The sequence below is a fragment of the Schistocerca americana genome, chromosome 2 (genome assembly GCF_021461395.2).
Source record: "Schistocerca americana isolate TAMUIC-IGC-003095 chromosome 2, iqSchAmer2.1, whole genome shotgun sequence".
In the NCBI taxonomy this organism is placed as follows: domain Eukaryota; kingdom Metazoa; phylum Arthropoda; class Insecta; order Orthoptera; family Acrididae; genus Schistocerca; species Schistocerca americana.
Window position 1 is genome coordinate 915899111 of NC_060120.1, and position 15628 is coordinate 915914738.

Here is a 15628-nt window from a genome sequence, read left to right on the forward strand (position 1 = left end):
GTTGTTACATGGTCGTCGAGTAAAATCTTTTAATAAGGGGTGATATAAGAGAAACGTTTGACCTGGTCTAGGAAAGGTTTCGAGAGATGCTTTATGTTAGGTAAAAATCACTTAAGATGTATGATTTTCAGTGTATTTGTTATGCAGAGGACTGTAGTTACATGGTCGTCGAATAAAATCTTTTAGTAAGGGGTGATATAAGAGAAACATTTGAACCTGGTCTAGGAAAGGTTTCGAGAGATGCTTTATGTGGGTTCACGCTAGCAGAGCTACTTTCAAGCATTTAAATTGTAACAAAATGAAGTTCGAAGAACAGTTTTAAAATTCAGTAGTTTTCTTGCATACATCGTCATTCGTCTCTCATCATGCCTAATAGAGAGTTAGAGTAACATAAGTGTAGAACAGGAAGTTTTCTTGTGCTCTAATTATAACTTAAGATTCACAAAGTCATGTTGATAACAAAGTCATGTTGGTTACACATTAGCTTATTAATATAAAAACTTTCGCGATAACGACTATGTCGAGAAATATTTGAGAGATGCCATATAAATTACTAGCGCTTGAACAAGTTGTTGTGTACGTATTCGTTGCAGCTACACGTCTGCACGATTTGGAGGACACAGCTTGTTGATTGGGGGAGGAAAATATCACTACAGAACTGCTTGCCTGTGAGGTGTACCCTATGACAAGCTGTACGTGCAAACATGGCTCCTGTTTATATTTAGTGTCACATCGCTGCATCTTGCTTCCCGTTTGTTGATACGCTGACAGCGGAATCACAGTTCTGTTTTGGTTTTCAGCAGCAAAACTAGGTAAGAGGAATTTGTAGCCAATCAGGACATGGGTATATTAATATCCTCGTGGCATTGTTACAGCATACGCTTTCAGCAGCAAAACTGGCAAAAATTTCGGTGCTAGACTTGGCGCCGATCGCAAGGCGGTGTCATACTTTCTAAACTGTGAGCAGTTCTACGATAACAAGAGTCTGACTCGAGCTTCTAAACATGTTCCCCAAACTACCCCTTCTGCCTCACCACTGGATTGTACACGCTCGTTTCACTGTCCTGTCATCCACATATTACGATATTTGACAAAAGTAGTTTTTCTGTACCACCGTTTCCAACACCCATTCACTTAGCAACACTATATGCCGAGCACAACATTGTAATAGGCACATAGCAATGGATAGATCATAATGTGCAGTGACAATTGTGGGGATAGTGTTGTTAAAGAAACTTCTGAGATGGAACTGGCAAATTACTTTATAAATAGAGGTGGATATTTTTCTCTGCGTCTTAACGAGACTCTCAATCTCTCTCTTATGTCACAAAACAAGGATCGTGTTAGAGCCACCTGCACTCCCATTTTTCTTTAATAGTGCACTTTAACATCTGAAACTACACATCTCTGACTGTGTAATGGTACTGTCGGTTTATGAAAGTGTGGTCTTCCTGCATACACTGTCTTCTGGTTTTTTGGTTGGCGTAGAGTCATCCACTGAGAATTTAAATTGCCATGCACTGCGGTTATTTATACCTTGAAAATGGCAGCGTATTAAGTTGTCGCAGTATCGGCGATTGCTGGGAACCCAACGGGGCTACAGTTGCCTAAGTTTTTTAATTGTTCAGTAATGTGGAAGAATCTCAATTGTCTCGTGGGCTTATTTCGTGCTCAAGCAGATGACACTGGATTCTCCAACAAGAATGCTCAGAAACCAACCTCGGAGAAACTGGTCCCTTAAGAGGACTAATCCAATGCCGTAACCCATGCCTGATAAACTTTACATCTCCGTGACATTACATCCTTCCAGTTGACGTGTATGCTGCAACCATGCAGGGTTAGAATCTTCGGTCTATCGTGTACAGCCACTAACACCAGTGGAGAGGCGCCTACTTGTCAGGCTGTCCTCCGGCCTCGGCTCCTTTCTCACAGACCAGCAGCTCTGTGGCGCCCTCTTCTTCTCTGTCGTCCCCACTCCTGCCTCTGTCCTCGTGCCCACCGCCAGCAGAGAGTCGGCTGCCGCCCTGCCGCCGTTGCCGCCCCTTGTCGGCGAGCCAGCGTAGCTGTGGCGCCAGCAGCGCCGGGTCCAGGCTGGTGGGCGACGTGGCACCTGTTGCGAAGCTGGCGGCGGCACCCACCAGCATCACCACCAGAGTGCCCAGGAGCGTGTAGTACATGTAGGACACGCGGAACAGCGCTGGCACCGAGCCTGTGGCTTCTGGCCTGTAAAGCAACAACAAACACACCTGGCGTGATCCCAGAGTAATGCTCAAACGTTGCTGAATCTCTGGGGTGCAGTATGTACTACAATTCACACTTATTATACACTTAGTAAGTGGCCTGTTTACATGTTTATACACTACTGGCCATTAAAATTCCTACACCACGAAGATGCCTTGCTACAGACGCGGCATTTAACCGACAGGAAGAAGATTCTGTGATATGCAAATGATTAGCTTTTCAGAGCATTCACACAAGGTTGGTGACAGTGGCGACACCTACAACGTTCTGACATGAGGAAAGTTTCCAACCGATTTCTCATACACAAACAGCAGTTGACTGGCGTTGCCTGGTGAAACGTTGTTGTGATGCCTCGTGTAAGATCAGAAATGCGTACCATCCCGTTTCCGACTGTGATAAAGGTCGGATTATAGCCTATCGCGATTGCGGTTTATCGTATTGCAACATTGCTGCTCGCGTTGGTCGAGATCCAATGACTGTTAGCACAATATGGAATCGGTGGGTTCAGGAGGGTAATACGGAACGCAGTGCTGGATCCCAAAGGACTCGTACCACTAGAAGTCCAGATAACAGGCATGGCTGTAACGATTGGTGCAGCCACGCCTCGATCCCTGAGTCAACAGATGGGGACGTTTGCAAGACATCAACCATCTGCACGAACAGTTCGACGACGTTTGCAGCAGCATGGACTATCAGCTCGGAGACTGTGGCTGCGGCTACCCTTGACGCTGCATCACAGACAGGAGCGCCTGCGATGGTGTACTCAACGACGAACTTGGGTGCACGAATGGCAAAACGTCATTTTTTCTGATGAATCCAGGTTCTGTTTAAAGCATCATGCTGGTCGCATCCGTGTTTGGCGACATCGCGGTGAACGCACATTGGAAGCGTGTATTCGTTATCGCCATACTGGCGTATCACACGGCGTGGTTACACGTCTCGGTCTCCTCTTGTTTGCATTGATGGCACTTTGAACAGTGGTCGTTACGTTTCAGATGTGTTACGACCCGTGGCTCTACCCTTCATTCGATCCCTGCGAAACCCTACGTTTGTGTAGGATAATGCACGACCGCATGTTGCAGGTCCTGCATGGGCCTTTCTACATACAGAAAATGTTCGACTGCTGCCCTGGCCAGCACATTCTCCAGATCTCTCACCAATTGCAAAGGTCTGGTCAATGGTGGACAAGCAACTGGCTCGTCACAGTATGCCAGTCACTACTCTTGATGAACTGTGGTATCGTGTTGAAGCTGCATGGGCAACTGTACCTGTACACGCCATCCAAGCTCAGTTTGACTCAACCCAGGCGTATCAAGGCCGTTATTACGGCCAGAGCTGGTTGTTCTGGCTACTGATTTCTCAGGATCTATGCACCCAAACGGCTTGAAAATGTCATCACATGTCAGTTCTAGTGTAATATATTTGTTCAATGAATACCCGTTTATCATCTGCATTTCTTCTTGGTGTAGCAATTTTAATTGCCAATAGTGTATGTTGGCAGCGTGATACATCACATTAATAACTCTGACAGCCCTGTGCGCCCTCTATAAGAGACTCTGTGGCTGGTCGGACTCACAGTTAGAGGTAAATAGCCAGCAGTGTTGGTAGTTAGAAGTTAATAGCCAGTAGTGATGGCAGTTGGAGGTGAATAGCCAGAAGTGAAGAAGGTTGAATGTTAATAGCTGGCAGTGGTGGAGGTTAGAAGTCTGAAGTGTCAGCAGGAGCGGACGGTCTAGACTTGTGTCTGTCGTGGAAGTTTAATTTTGATGATGATTAATGGAACTGGATGTCACATTATGAAGGTAAAATTCGCTAAATACATTGTTTGCTCTACAACAAAATCTTTCCTTTGCTAACCACATGCCTTTTAACAGTTAGAGCCTACAGTAGTTAGAATCTTTTTATTTAGCTTGCTGTATTGGTTCTTGCTGTATTGTTGTAGTTAGAGTAATGAAGATTTTTTGTGACGTAAGTGACTTATGAAAAGTATGGGTTATTGTTAGGATTTCTTCTAATTCAGGACGATTTTATGTGTTAATTATTTGTGCAGTCAGATTGCGTATCGTTGTATATTGTGGACCATAAATGAAGAGAATAACTTTGATCTGTATCTGTCAGGGAGAATTCTGTAGGTCAGCGTTGAAATGATAAAAATATAGTACAGTGATAGTACGTTCAATTTTACGCAACAGTTTAAGAACATTGAGTAAGCATGCAGGAGCTCAAGTAAAATGTAGTAAAAACTTTTCAGCTTGCTTGGAGAACAAGCAACACACTGCCACTGCGCAGGTGTTTGGAAATCGGCCAAACACAGAGCCCATAATCTCTAGTCTGTGCGCCAGCAAACACACACACACACACACACACACACACACACACACACACACATACACACAAAGACAGACAGTTATGCAACAGTAAGAAGAGGTTTGTCGTATGAAGTACTGCACAAAAATGTAGCACTGACCCCAGTCAATGCTGTGCTATGATTGGAAATCCTTACAAGTCTCTACAACACGATTTTATCCGCAGACTACAACAAAAACATGTGGAAAACCTACTAAGTCCTACTTTCCCTGAAACTATACACCTACTTATAGCAGTTCATCAGTGTCAGTTTGCAGTTCTGCAACACCCTAATGCGTTTGCCCCCCCCCCCCCCCCCCCCCATGCAGCAAAAAACAGCTGACCAGGAACAATGCCTTTCTTTTAACCATTATGCCTTCTTTCCAAATTTCTCCTCTGACCCCATCTACCTGCTATATCTTCAACCTAACAGAAAATCCATATTTTTTTTGTCGTCTTGACCACTGGAAACCCTAGAAATGATGGCATTCCACACCCCTCTTCAGGCTCCAGGCATATAAGAATCATATTGACTGCGTTCACTTATTGCATGATCTCTATCAGGCATGCCTGTTCACTATTAACAATATCAACTCCCGTATCTTCCATTTTCTTCAGGGGTATCGCAAAGCTTTGACCTCACTCCTCACATATGTTTCCAGCTGCTAAGTTTGTGTTCAGTCCATCTCAAATCACTCCAAACGGATACATCTAAATACAGGAGCATTTCGAATGACCCCATTTTAGATATTTCGAGAATCCATATATCAGTACAATTCAAGAGACATATAAGTTGCTGAGCCAAAACATTATGCCTTCTATTCAACAGCATGTTGTTCCCATTTGCAACACAATGCAGCAGCGACTCTGAATTGCATGGGTTGGATGTGTAGGAATGTGGTACACAGAAACTGTGTTCATGTAGTCTGAAACTGCCATGATGACTTCTGTTACTACCGCAGGTGCCATAAAAGCTTTATTCCATATCCCCTATAGCACAATATAGCTGCCATCTGCCCGCATCCACGGTGAGGTGAATATTTCCAGCAGCTGCTCACATAACAGCGTATCCAGATACGACCATAGGACTGGTGTAATAAGATAAGTGATTGATCTGGTCAGGCGACACCTTTATATTGCCAATAATCCAATCTCAACGATCCCAGGCGCACTGTGATAGCAACTGAAGTAGTTTTTAGGTTAACACGTGCACACATGGGTATCATCTGACCCAGGACACCATGTTCAACAAAGTACTTTTACCTCTATATCGACGTGACTTCTCTGCAGTTCACAATTAACCCTTGGATGCATGAGTGTTAGGACCTATGTTATTGCATGATGGGGGCCTTAGAAGTCCCCATTGAGATTTCTATCTACGTTTATTACGATTACTTACTTTTATTTACGAGTGAATACAGTCTTACAAAACATATCCGTATTTAGTTTAAATTAGGAAAATATTAAAGAAAATGTCTGGGCATTAATTTCAGTGAAATAAATCTCAGTTTAATCTCTACTAATCTTATTATTTTAGCATATAATAACTTATATAAGCACTTATATAAACTAGAAATAGCGCCTTGGTGAGGTAAAACGCAAATCAGCGTGCACAAAGCATTCAAACACAAAATGAAAAGAATGAAATTTCTAAGTTATAAATTATATAGCAACAAAAAAATTAAGCTACGCAGCAGTCTGTCCAAATAAATATTAGACTACTTGTCACAAAGTTCTACACATTACTGGAACGATCTTCACAAACAAGCACACTGTGTTCATTGAATACACGGTTAGGGCAGTTGAACAACACTGATCGATTTTCCTTTCCAGTTAACGTGGACCCAAAAAGCATCTCTTCTGGTCGTTTATCTTTGGTGGACAATACCCGTTTCCTAGCCCATTTTGAAGCCACTTCTAGCCAGTGCTTATAGGAGGAATCTTTGTGTATCTGGAGTTTAGGGTCTGGGTTCTATATGTGGACGAATAAGTTCTAGGGCCAAGTCTTTTAAGAAAATCCTCTTTTATGTGATTTTCCATTTTGATATTCTGGATGTTGATCTGTGAATAAACAGAAAGCAATTATCACTGCAACATCCATTACATTAGCCTATGAAACAGACGTCATCTCCTTGTCTATCTTTGACAAGTGTAAGTACGTGTCTTTTGGTCAAGAGAACCCACACCTGATTTTGTTTCGTTATAAAATATAATAATTTATGGTTTCTTTTTTCAGTGAGTCTAATCAACTGCGGCGTCGTGATTCGTGGAATTTATTAGCATCACGCTCTTATCCTTATTTCATTACATAACTCACAATAGTGAAATCATCTCTGACTCAAAATGCTGAAGACAGAACAAGTTTTGTCTTACATGGTTTCATTTCACGTGGAACTTATTGTTTGCTATGGTGAATACTACCGATTGCTGTAATTTTATGCTTCAACAAATCTTGGAACAGGGAAACACTGGTAGAGTCGAGGGTGACCTGGATTTTTCATCTATAGCGTATGATGTCAAAGAGTCACACAGCCAGAATATCTCTATTCCGTACTTTCCTGGTTTGCTTGCAATAAATTGTAAAAATCTGCAACGCACTCCGAAAGACACTAGCTGCTCATCTGTTGTGAAATTCTCACCTGGCTGAAATTTTTGTCTACAGTTGTTTGTGAATAGTTCACACTCGTTGCAGAAAGCTAGCATAGTAGAATCTTAGCTTCTAGCTTGTCGAGTGTGTCGTCTGTCACCGAACCTAACGGCTCTCCTTATTTCTTAACACCTGTCTATAGAAGAAGTTGCCATTTCAACTGGTCTGCCAGTAGAGTAGTGAAATAATTTTCTTATAGAAATATCACAGATTCTGTGACTATCAGCTAATAGGAAAATCCCTAGAAATGAACTGATTTCCTTATTTGTAACATTACACAATATTTGACCTGTTGTAGCTGCTGAGCGTCCTCCTTCCTGATTTTTACCATGAGCTATTTCATCCACAATATTATTTCTGATGAAGTAACTCCAAGCATCTTTTGCCGTCTGTGTATTTGTTCCCCTAACATGATCTGAAGAATCTTTCACTACATTGTGAGTAAGCATTTTGCTAGAAGGAGGTAGTGATTTGCTCCACTGAGTTACATCGTAACTGATAAAAAAGCTACCAGTTTTGGCAGCACTTGCTATATTATTTGCATTTTAAGGCTGGGTTAAGCTTGGTATATTATTTATGTTTGCAGGCTGTGGTGTACTTGATACATTATTTAAGTTTGTAGGCTGCGTTGTATCAGTAGGCCAAGCTATCCTTGGTAAGCCTACATCACTTACATCCCAAGAGTCATCACTAATTTCTTCAGATTCTGAGCTGTCCGACGTATGTCTATAAACAGTATCAGTTTCATATTCGGAAGCAGTACTAGATTCACATTCGTCCAACCATTCAGAAATAATCGTTGAAACGTTTGGCTCATTTACGTTCGTAATGTCAATAAGTTTTCTTTTACGAGACGTACTAGATGATTCCATAATGTAAGTAACGAACGTTTCTTGGCTAGAAAGAAAGTCTAAATACTTTAGAGAAAAAGAGAAGAAAGAAAAACAGAGAGAATTACAAACATAATTTCTTACATCAGTTACAAGAACACCACCTTTCAATTCCGAGGTCAAGTTCAACTATGAGCATGGAGTCCATTATTGTTATTGCTAGAGCCTAGCAATTGAAACAATTGCTAGTATAAAATCATTACAGTTATCAACATTGATAGGCTGGCAGAAAATCGTTTGCTAAAGCATTAGATTACAATAGGCCTGAAAAGGCCTGGTAATGCATTACGTGCACAGCATTAAGAAAATACTTTTTTCATACAATGTTTGCCATATTTAACACAGTTTTATCATGTTTCTTAATCCCAGACGTATTTTTAAGTATTACATAAAATAGGGAACAACTACATATGATTTTAATACGATTAAAGGGATGATTACGTCACTCTCGGGCCTGAGGGGCCCCTAGCATGCATGTAGAGGATCATCGAACCACCTTCAAGCTGTTTCTCTTCTAGTCCACTTTCGAACAGTGCACAAGAGAAACGAATAATTTAATCTTTCCATTTGAGCTCTGGTTCCACTGTCCCACAACCACTTCTCCTAGGAATCTCAGTCTGGCACTTGCATTTTATTTTATTTGTTTTATGTGGTCATTTCACTTAAGGTCGCTCTGGATACATACTCCTAAATATTTTACGTTATTTTCTCTTTCTAGCAATTTGTCACGTAGCTGGACTTCTTTTCATATGCAAATATGTCTATGACTAAAGAATAGCTCGTGCACTTAAGTCGCTTTACCGTATATATTAGACTTCTCATTATTACAATACTTCCAGGGGTGAGAATGTATAACTACTCAAATCATTTGGACGATACACGAAATATGTGTTGAGCATATGTGTCACACAAATATGGTACAACGAACTAAGTAAGCTTTAGCGAAGAACTGCCTCGCTATTGAAAATAGGGTGAAGTATAACTGCACCAAGTGTTTAAAACACCTATCGAGATCCAGCTACATGGTTCAAATGGCTCTGAGCACTATGGCACTTAACTTCTAAGGTCATCAGTCCCCTAGAACTTAGAACTACTTAAAACTAACTAACCTAAGGACATCACACACATACATGACCGAATGCCCGAGGCAGGATTAGAACCTGCGATCGTAGCGATCTCGCGGTTCCAGACTGTAGCGCCTAGAACCGCTCGGCCACTCCGGGCGGCCTGGCTACATGATCAGCTGATAAATAAAGACAGCGGTTTCCAGCTACGTAAGGCCTTGAGCATGCTCAATGTACAATGACGATCAGCTGGAATGTCGAGTCACGTCATGGTAGCTCAAGAACTGAGATCTCACTATGTAGACGTGCCTCCTCCATGTCAGTCGCGTACCGAGCCCTGCGGTGGCAGCAGAAACACTGTGATTGCCTGCTGTTGACTTCCGCGTCCACCTCGCCAGCTGAGGCGTCCAAGGATACTGCAGACCTAAGAGCGAGAGTGTGAGCGAAGGGATGTATAATAGATTTCCCAGCGGAAGGCAAGTAAATCATTTGGGGAGCGGTAGAAGTTGGCAACAAACTTCCCGAAATATCGCCCCATTTGGACGAAGCCATCTGACTAATTTACCCGATGTTCCCCGAATGGAGTCTGGCGAGCGAACTGAATGCAGAGCAGTCATTGCGCGACTGAGTCGGCTCCTTCCCTACCCCACGAAACAAGCTCATGGCTGCTGCGCATGCAGCCATCACAGCTCAAGGTACACCTCGCCGATTGCACAGCGCCGGAGTTACCTGGGAGTGGTGGCGGCAGCGGCCGAGGCGATGGCGGCCGTGACGTTGGCGGAGCAGCCCTCCACGGAGACGGGCAGCCGCGGGTATTTCATCAGCCCAGTGGTGAAGGCGTGCTGCGCGCCCACCATCATCACTATCACCAGCAGCATCCCAGCCGCAGACCCGATCACAGCGCCCTGCGACATACCAGCTAGGGTGAGCCTCGCATACAGGGCTATTACAAATGATTGAAGCGATTTCATAAATTCACTGCAGCTCCATTCATTGACATATGGTCACGACACACTGCAGATACGTAGAAAAACTCATAAAGTTTTGTTCGGCTGAAGCCGCACTTCAGGTTTCTGCCGCCAGAGCGCTCGAGAGCGCAGTGAGACAAAATGGCGACAGGAGCCGAGAAAGCGTATGTCGTGCTTGAAATGCACTCACATCAGTCAATCATAACAGTGCAACGACACTTCAGGACGAAGTTCAACAAAGATCCACCAACTGCTAACTCCATTCGGCGATGGTATGCGCAGTTTAAAGCTTCTGGATGCCTCTGTAAGGGGAAATCAACGGGTCGGCCTGCAGTGAGCGAAGAAACGGTTGAATGCGTGCGGGCAAGTTTCACGCGTAGCCGCGGAAGTCGACGAATAAAGCAAGCAGGGAGCTAAACGTACCACAGCCGACGGTTTGGAAAATCTTATGGAAAAGGCTAAAGCAGAAGCATTTCTTAAACAGGAGATTGGAAAACCGATGGATCGGTCATGGTGGAGATCATGATCAACAATTCATGTCATGGCCTCCACGCTCTCCCGACTTAACCCCATGCGATTTCTTTCTGCGGGGTTATGTGAAAGATTCAGTGTTTAAACCTCCTCTACCAAGAAACGGGCCAGAACTGCGAGCTCGCATCAACGATGCTTTCGAACTCACTGATGGGGACATGCTGCGCCGAGTGTGGGAGGAACTTGATTATCGGCTTGATGTCTGCCGAATCACTAAAGGGGCACATATCGAACATTTGTGAATGCCTAAAAAAACTTTTTGAGTTTTTGTATGTGTGTGCAAAGCATTGTGAAAGTATCTCAAATAATAAAGCTATTGTAGAGCTGTGAAATCGCTTCAATCATTTGTAATAACCCTGTATGTCCTACCGTTTGCGAGAATGTGAGTCACGGATGACTTTAATAACGAAACGGTTCGTACTCAAACATGAACTCATAGTTTTCCAAAAGTACAAGAGTTGCCCAGAAAGTAACGCACCGCATTTTCTTTTTCTCAGCCGAAAACAAAGCTATGAAAACGAAACGTTAATACCTATTTACTGGAAGTCTGATGAGTGAGCTTCAGTCCCCGTTAGCTGAGTGGCCAGCACGGCGGAATGCCACGCCAAGGGGCCCGGGATCGATTCCCGGCTGGGGCAGGAGATTTTCTCCGCTCAGGGACTAGGTGTTGTGTTGTCCTCATCATCATTTCATCCCCATCTCCGACGCGCAAGTCGCCCAATATGGCGTCGAATCCAATAAGCACTTGCCCTCGGCGGCCGAAATTCCCCGAATGGGGGACTCCCGGCACACAATGCCTTACGCTCATTTCATGTCATGAGTGAGCGCGCCAAGTTTCCGTCACTTCCGCCAGATAGCGTAGCTCCAGGACAGTTTCAAAATGGCGTCTGTTGGTGACGTACGCTACAAGCAACGCGCCGTCACTGAGTTATTGAGTTTCTCCCTACAGAGAAACAAACTGTGGAGAACATTGACAAACGCTTGTGAAAAGTCTATGGAGCATCTGCGGTCGATACAAGCACAGTTAGTCGCTGATCAGGGAGGGTGAGGTCGATAGAGCCGCGCGGGATTAGCCGAGCGGTCTCAGGCGCTGCAGTCATGGACTGTGCGGCTGGTCCCGGCGGAGGTTCGAGTCATCCCTCGGGTATGGGTGTGTGTGTTTGTCCTTAGGATAATTTAGGTTAAGTGGTGTATAAGCTTAGGGACTGATGGCCTTAGCAGTTAAGTCCCATAAGACTTCACACACATTTGAACTTTTTTTTTGAGGCCGTTAGAACCCGGTTTGGCTGAGCTCCACGATTTGCTGCTGTAGGGGAGAACATGCACGGCTGTCACACCGGACATGTTGCAGAGAGCTGATGTTGTCATTCGCGAGAACGGACCCATTACGACTCGGCCGTTGACGCTGCATCTGTCAGTCAGCAAAGAAAGTTCACACATGAAGCACTGGCTTCGCCACCAAGACAAGGATTGGTACCGACAGGGCATACATGCTCTAGTTTCACGCTGGAGGAAGGCCGTAAAACGGGATGCAGATTACGTGGAAAAATAGGGTGTACAGATAAAACACCATTACTTCGTGTTTGTAATTCTCATCACGTTCAATAAAGAATTATTGAAGGAACTGTGGTGTCACCGCCAGACACCACACTTGCTAGGTGGTAGCTTTAAATCGGCCGCGGTCCATTAGTACATGTCGGACCCGCGTGTCGCCACTGTCAGTGATCGCAGACCGAGCGCCACCACACGGCAGGTCTCGAGAGACGGACTAGCACTCGCCCCAGTTGTACGGACGACGTAGCTAGCGATGCACACTGACGAAGCCTCGCTCATTTGCAGAGCAGATAGTTAGAATAGCCTTCAGCTAAGTCAATGGCTACGACCTAGCAAGGCGCCATTAGTAGTTTATTGCCTGAACCTACAGAGTCTCACTTGTATCGTCAATAGCGATGTGCAACAAGGATGGATTAATGTTAAGTATTCCAGCAGCTACGTACTTTTCTTTATAGCATTAATTACGTATCCTGTTTCAGACCTCACGCCATCCTTCGTGTGTTTATAGCGTGCATTGCGGTCCCCTCAAATCACACTGTGTCGGCACTTCTGTCGACACATCAGAAACAATCCGATGCAATACTTTCTGGGCAACACTCGTAGCGTCCCTAGCCATTAAAAAGAGTTGATACAGTGAGATTAAATTGTTTTCAACGTTGGGATTCGAAACGAAGCTTCTACTTGTCGATGGGATACTTCTTGCTAAATACGCAGTCGGAACATAGCTCACATTCAACATTCTTCAATCTAGGATTTCCTGTCTTGTACTATTACTAGCTCTTGTCTAAGTCGGAAATAAATAGTGTGTGTGGAAAAGCTACTGCAATAATTCAGATACAAGTAATTTTTCTGCTGGGCGTGCAGTAACCTACAGATAATTTTCGTGGTGGGATGACCTCTAGCAAACAGTAAGTGAACTCACAGACACATGGAGTGCCCGTTACTGAATCCTAGCAAGATCAGATTGAGACAGGAGGCAGAAATCGCAGTATCACGTCAGCTCAATGTCAGCACAGCATACAGTTCCACCTTGATGACGGTGACGAGCAGATCCGCGTCAGAGGTAGCTGCGTAGCACATCAAGTGTTATACAATGCCCTAAGCAGTCACAACGCTTTTCCGGTATTGTTTCTGAAATAAACAAATGAAAAGTCATTGCTACGGCAGAGACACAACGGTAACGTCTCTGACGCCATTGCAGAGCATATATACATTTATATCGAAACGAACTAACATATTTCTTATAAGAGGACAGTATTCAATAGTATTCATTACAACTCCCTCTCTCTGTCTCTCTCTCTCTCTCTCTCTCTGCCAGTTGTACTCTTCCTTAGAACCTATTGTGAAATAGCTCTTACTATTAACTATCGTCGTTCTTTTTATCAGACTTTCATATTCTCAACTAACATTTGTAGTAATACACAAAACATTCATGACTATATGTGCATTTCTATTTTACTTTTACATCATTCTCATTATTATTATTATTATTGCCATTATTATAACTGTTACTGCTATTGCAATTACTATTTGTGTTATTATGCTGAAACATGACTCTCTAATCAATGTCAATATGTAGAAACTTCACAAAACGCTGTTACAAAAGCGACGTATGTACACTCATGTTTAGACTAAACAGAACACCTTGAACGACTAGGATAGGAACGTTCATATCGATAGCACTTATACATTAGCATGTTGTGCAGAAATGATTAGGATTTCAGTCACCTCGGTTCGGCATGTATAGTGTTGACTTGTAGGCACAGGATCTGCCGTTGGCTGTCATAAAACCGGTTCCATGCGTGATGGCACCGGTGAGTATAAGGCGCGAATAGCGTCCTGTGGTACAGTCATCCATGCTGCGTTCACCTGGTTCCAAAGTTCATCTCTCGTGGTTGCTATTTGGTCACAGGGCTGCATCTGTCGTTCACCATATCCTACATATTTTCGACTGGTGACAAGTCTGGCGAGCGAAAAGTCCGGTAATCTGACAAAGTTCGGCTAAAGGCTGACATCCCGTGACACCAAGAAGGCCCTTGTTCATGCAGCAAGATGTGGACGTGCATTGCCTTGCTAAAAATGGCGTCTGGGGCGTTGTGCGGAAAGGTTATGGCTACGAGTTGCAGGATGTCATTCACGTGGGTAACACTGGTAACAGTGCCCCAGACGCGCATTATTTGTGATTTGTAGTTGCACCCAATTGCACCCCACACCACAAGGCCTCGAGTCGATGCTGTTAGTCTTGTGCAAATACAGTCACTGTGATCCCGCAACCCCGTCTGCGGCGGACCAAAACCTGGATTCGTCCGAAAACAATATGTGATTTCTATTTTTAATTCTTATTTAAATTTTGCATGTCTAGTTCCGTAGGGCCAAATTGAGGAGCAAATTTCGAAAGTCATGCAACGTGTTAGCACATGAAATTACAACATGAAAGTAATAAAACTAAACTCCGCCCGAACAGATTCTGAAGGCCTAACGGTACCGACCAGCCGCCGTGCCATCCCAAGCCCACAGGCGTCACTGGATGCGGATATGGAGGGACATGTAGTCAGCACACCGCTCTACCGGCCCTATGTCGGTTTACGTGACCGGAGCCGCTACTTCTCGATCAAGTAGCTCCGCAGTTGGCACCGCAAGGGCTGCGTCCACCCCGTTTGCCAACAGGGCTCAGTAGACCGAATGGTCACCCTTCCAAGTGCTAGCCGTTCCTGACAGCGCTTAACTTAGGTGATCTGACGGAAAACGGTGTTACCACTGCGGCAAGGCCGTTGGCATAAATCTAATTACAGACAACATAAAATGTTTATGAATCCAAAAAAAGACAAGTTGTAAGTTTATGTAAACACAGTCAACAATATTACACAGAAATTAACTTAACTGTTCAAGTATCTCCTCGACAGAAGGAGTGACCTATGAGAAAACTCGTCGTCTTCGATTTGATAGCGTCTTCATTTCTGCCAAGACTTTTGAATGTTTATGGTAGCTTGTTGAAAAGGGATGCAGCATTATACTGCACATTTGTCTGCACAAGAGTCAAGGGCGTTCGATGCAAATGCAGAACGGATTTCTGCCGAGTATTAACCGAGTGAAAGCTGCTAATTCTTGGTGGTAAGCTGATATTGTTAACAAGAAACGGCAGTAGAGAATATACACTCCTGGAAATTGAAATAAGAACACCGTGAATTCATTGTCCCAGGAAGGGGAAACTTTATTGACACATTCCTGGGGTCAGATACATCACATGATCACACTGACAGAACCACAGGCACATAGACACAGGCAACAGAGCATGAACAATGTCGGCACTAGTACAGTGTATATCCACCTTTCGCAGCAACGCAGGCTGCTATTCTCCCATGGAGACGATCGTAGAGATGCTGGATG

At 44.0% G+C, this 15628-nt stretch overlaps 1 protein-coding gene across 1 annotated transcript in view; it reads right to left on the reverse strand.

Moving 5' to 3' along the window:
• Window positions 1-530: 530 nt before the first annotated feature.
• The window catches only part of LOC124595985 (sodium-coupled monocarboxylate transporter 1-like), a 137175-nt gene continuing 122077 nt past the window's right edge, over window positions 531-15628 (reverse strand). The window contains exons 12-13 of the mRNA XM_047134929.1: window positions 9918-10093; window positions 531-2223 (exon numbers count right to left, since the gene is read on the reverse strand). Coding sequence (XP_046990885.1) covers window positions 1890-2223; window positions 9918-10093 — 510 coding nt within the window. The 3' untranslated portion in view covers window positions 531-1889. The remainder of the gene's footprint in view (window positions 2224-9917; window positions 10094-15628) is intronic.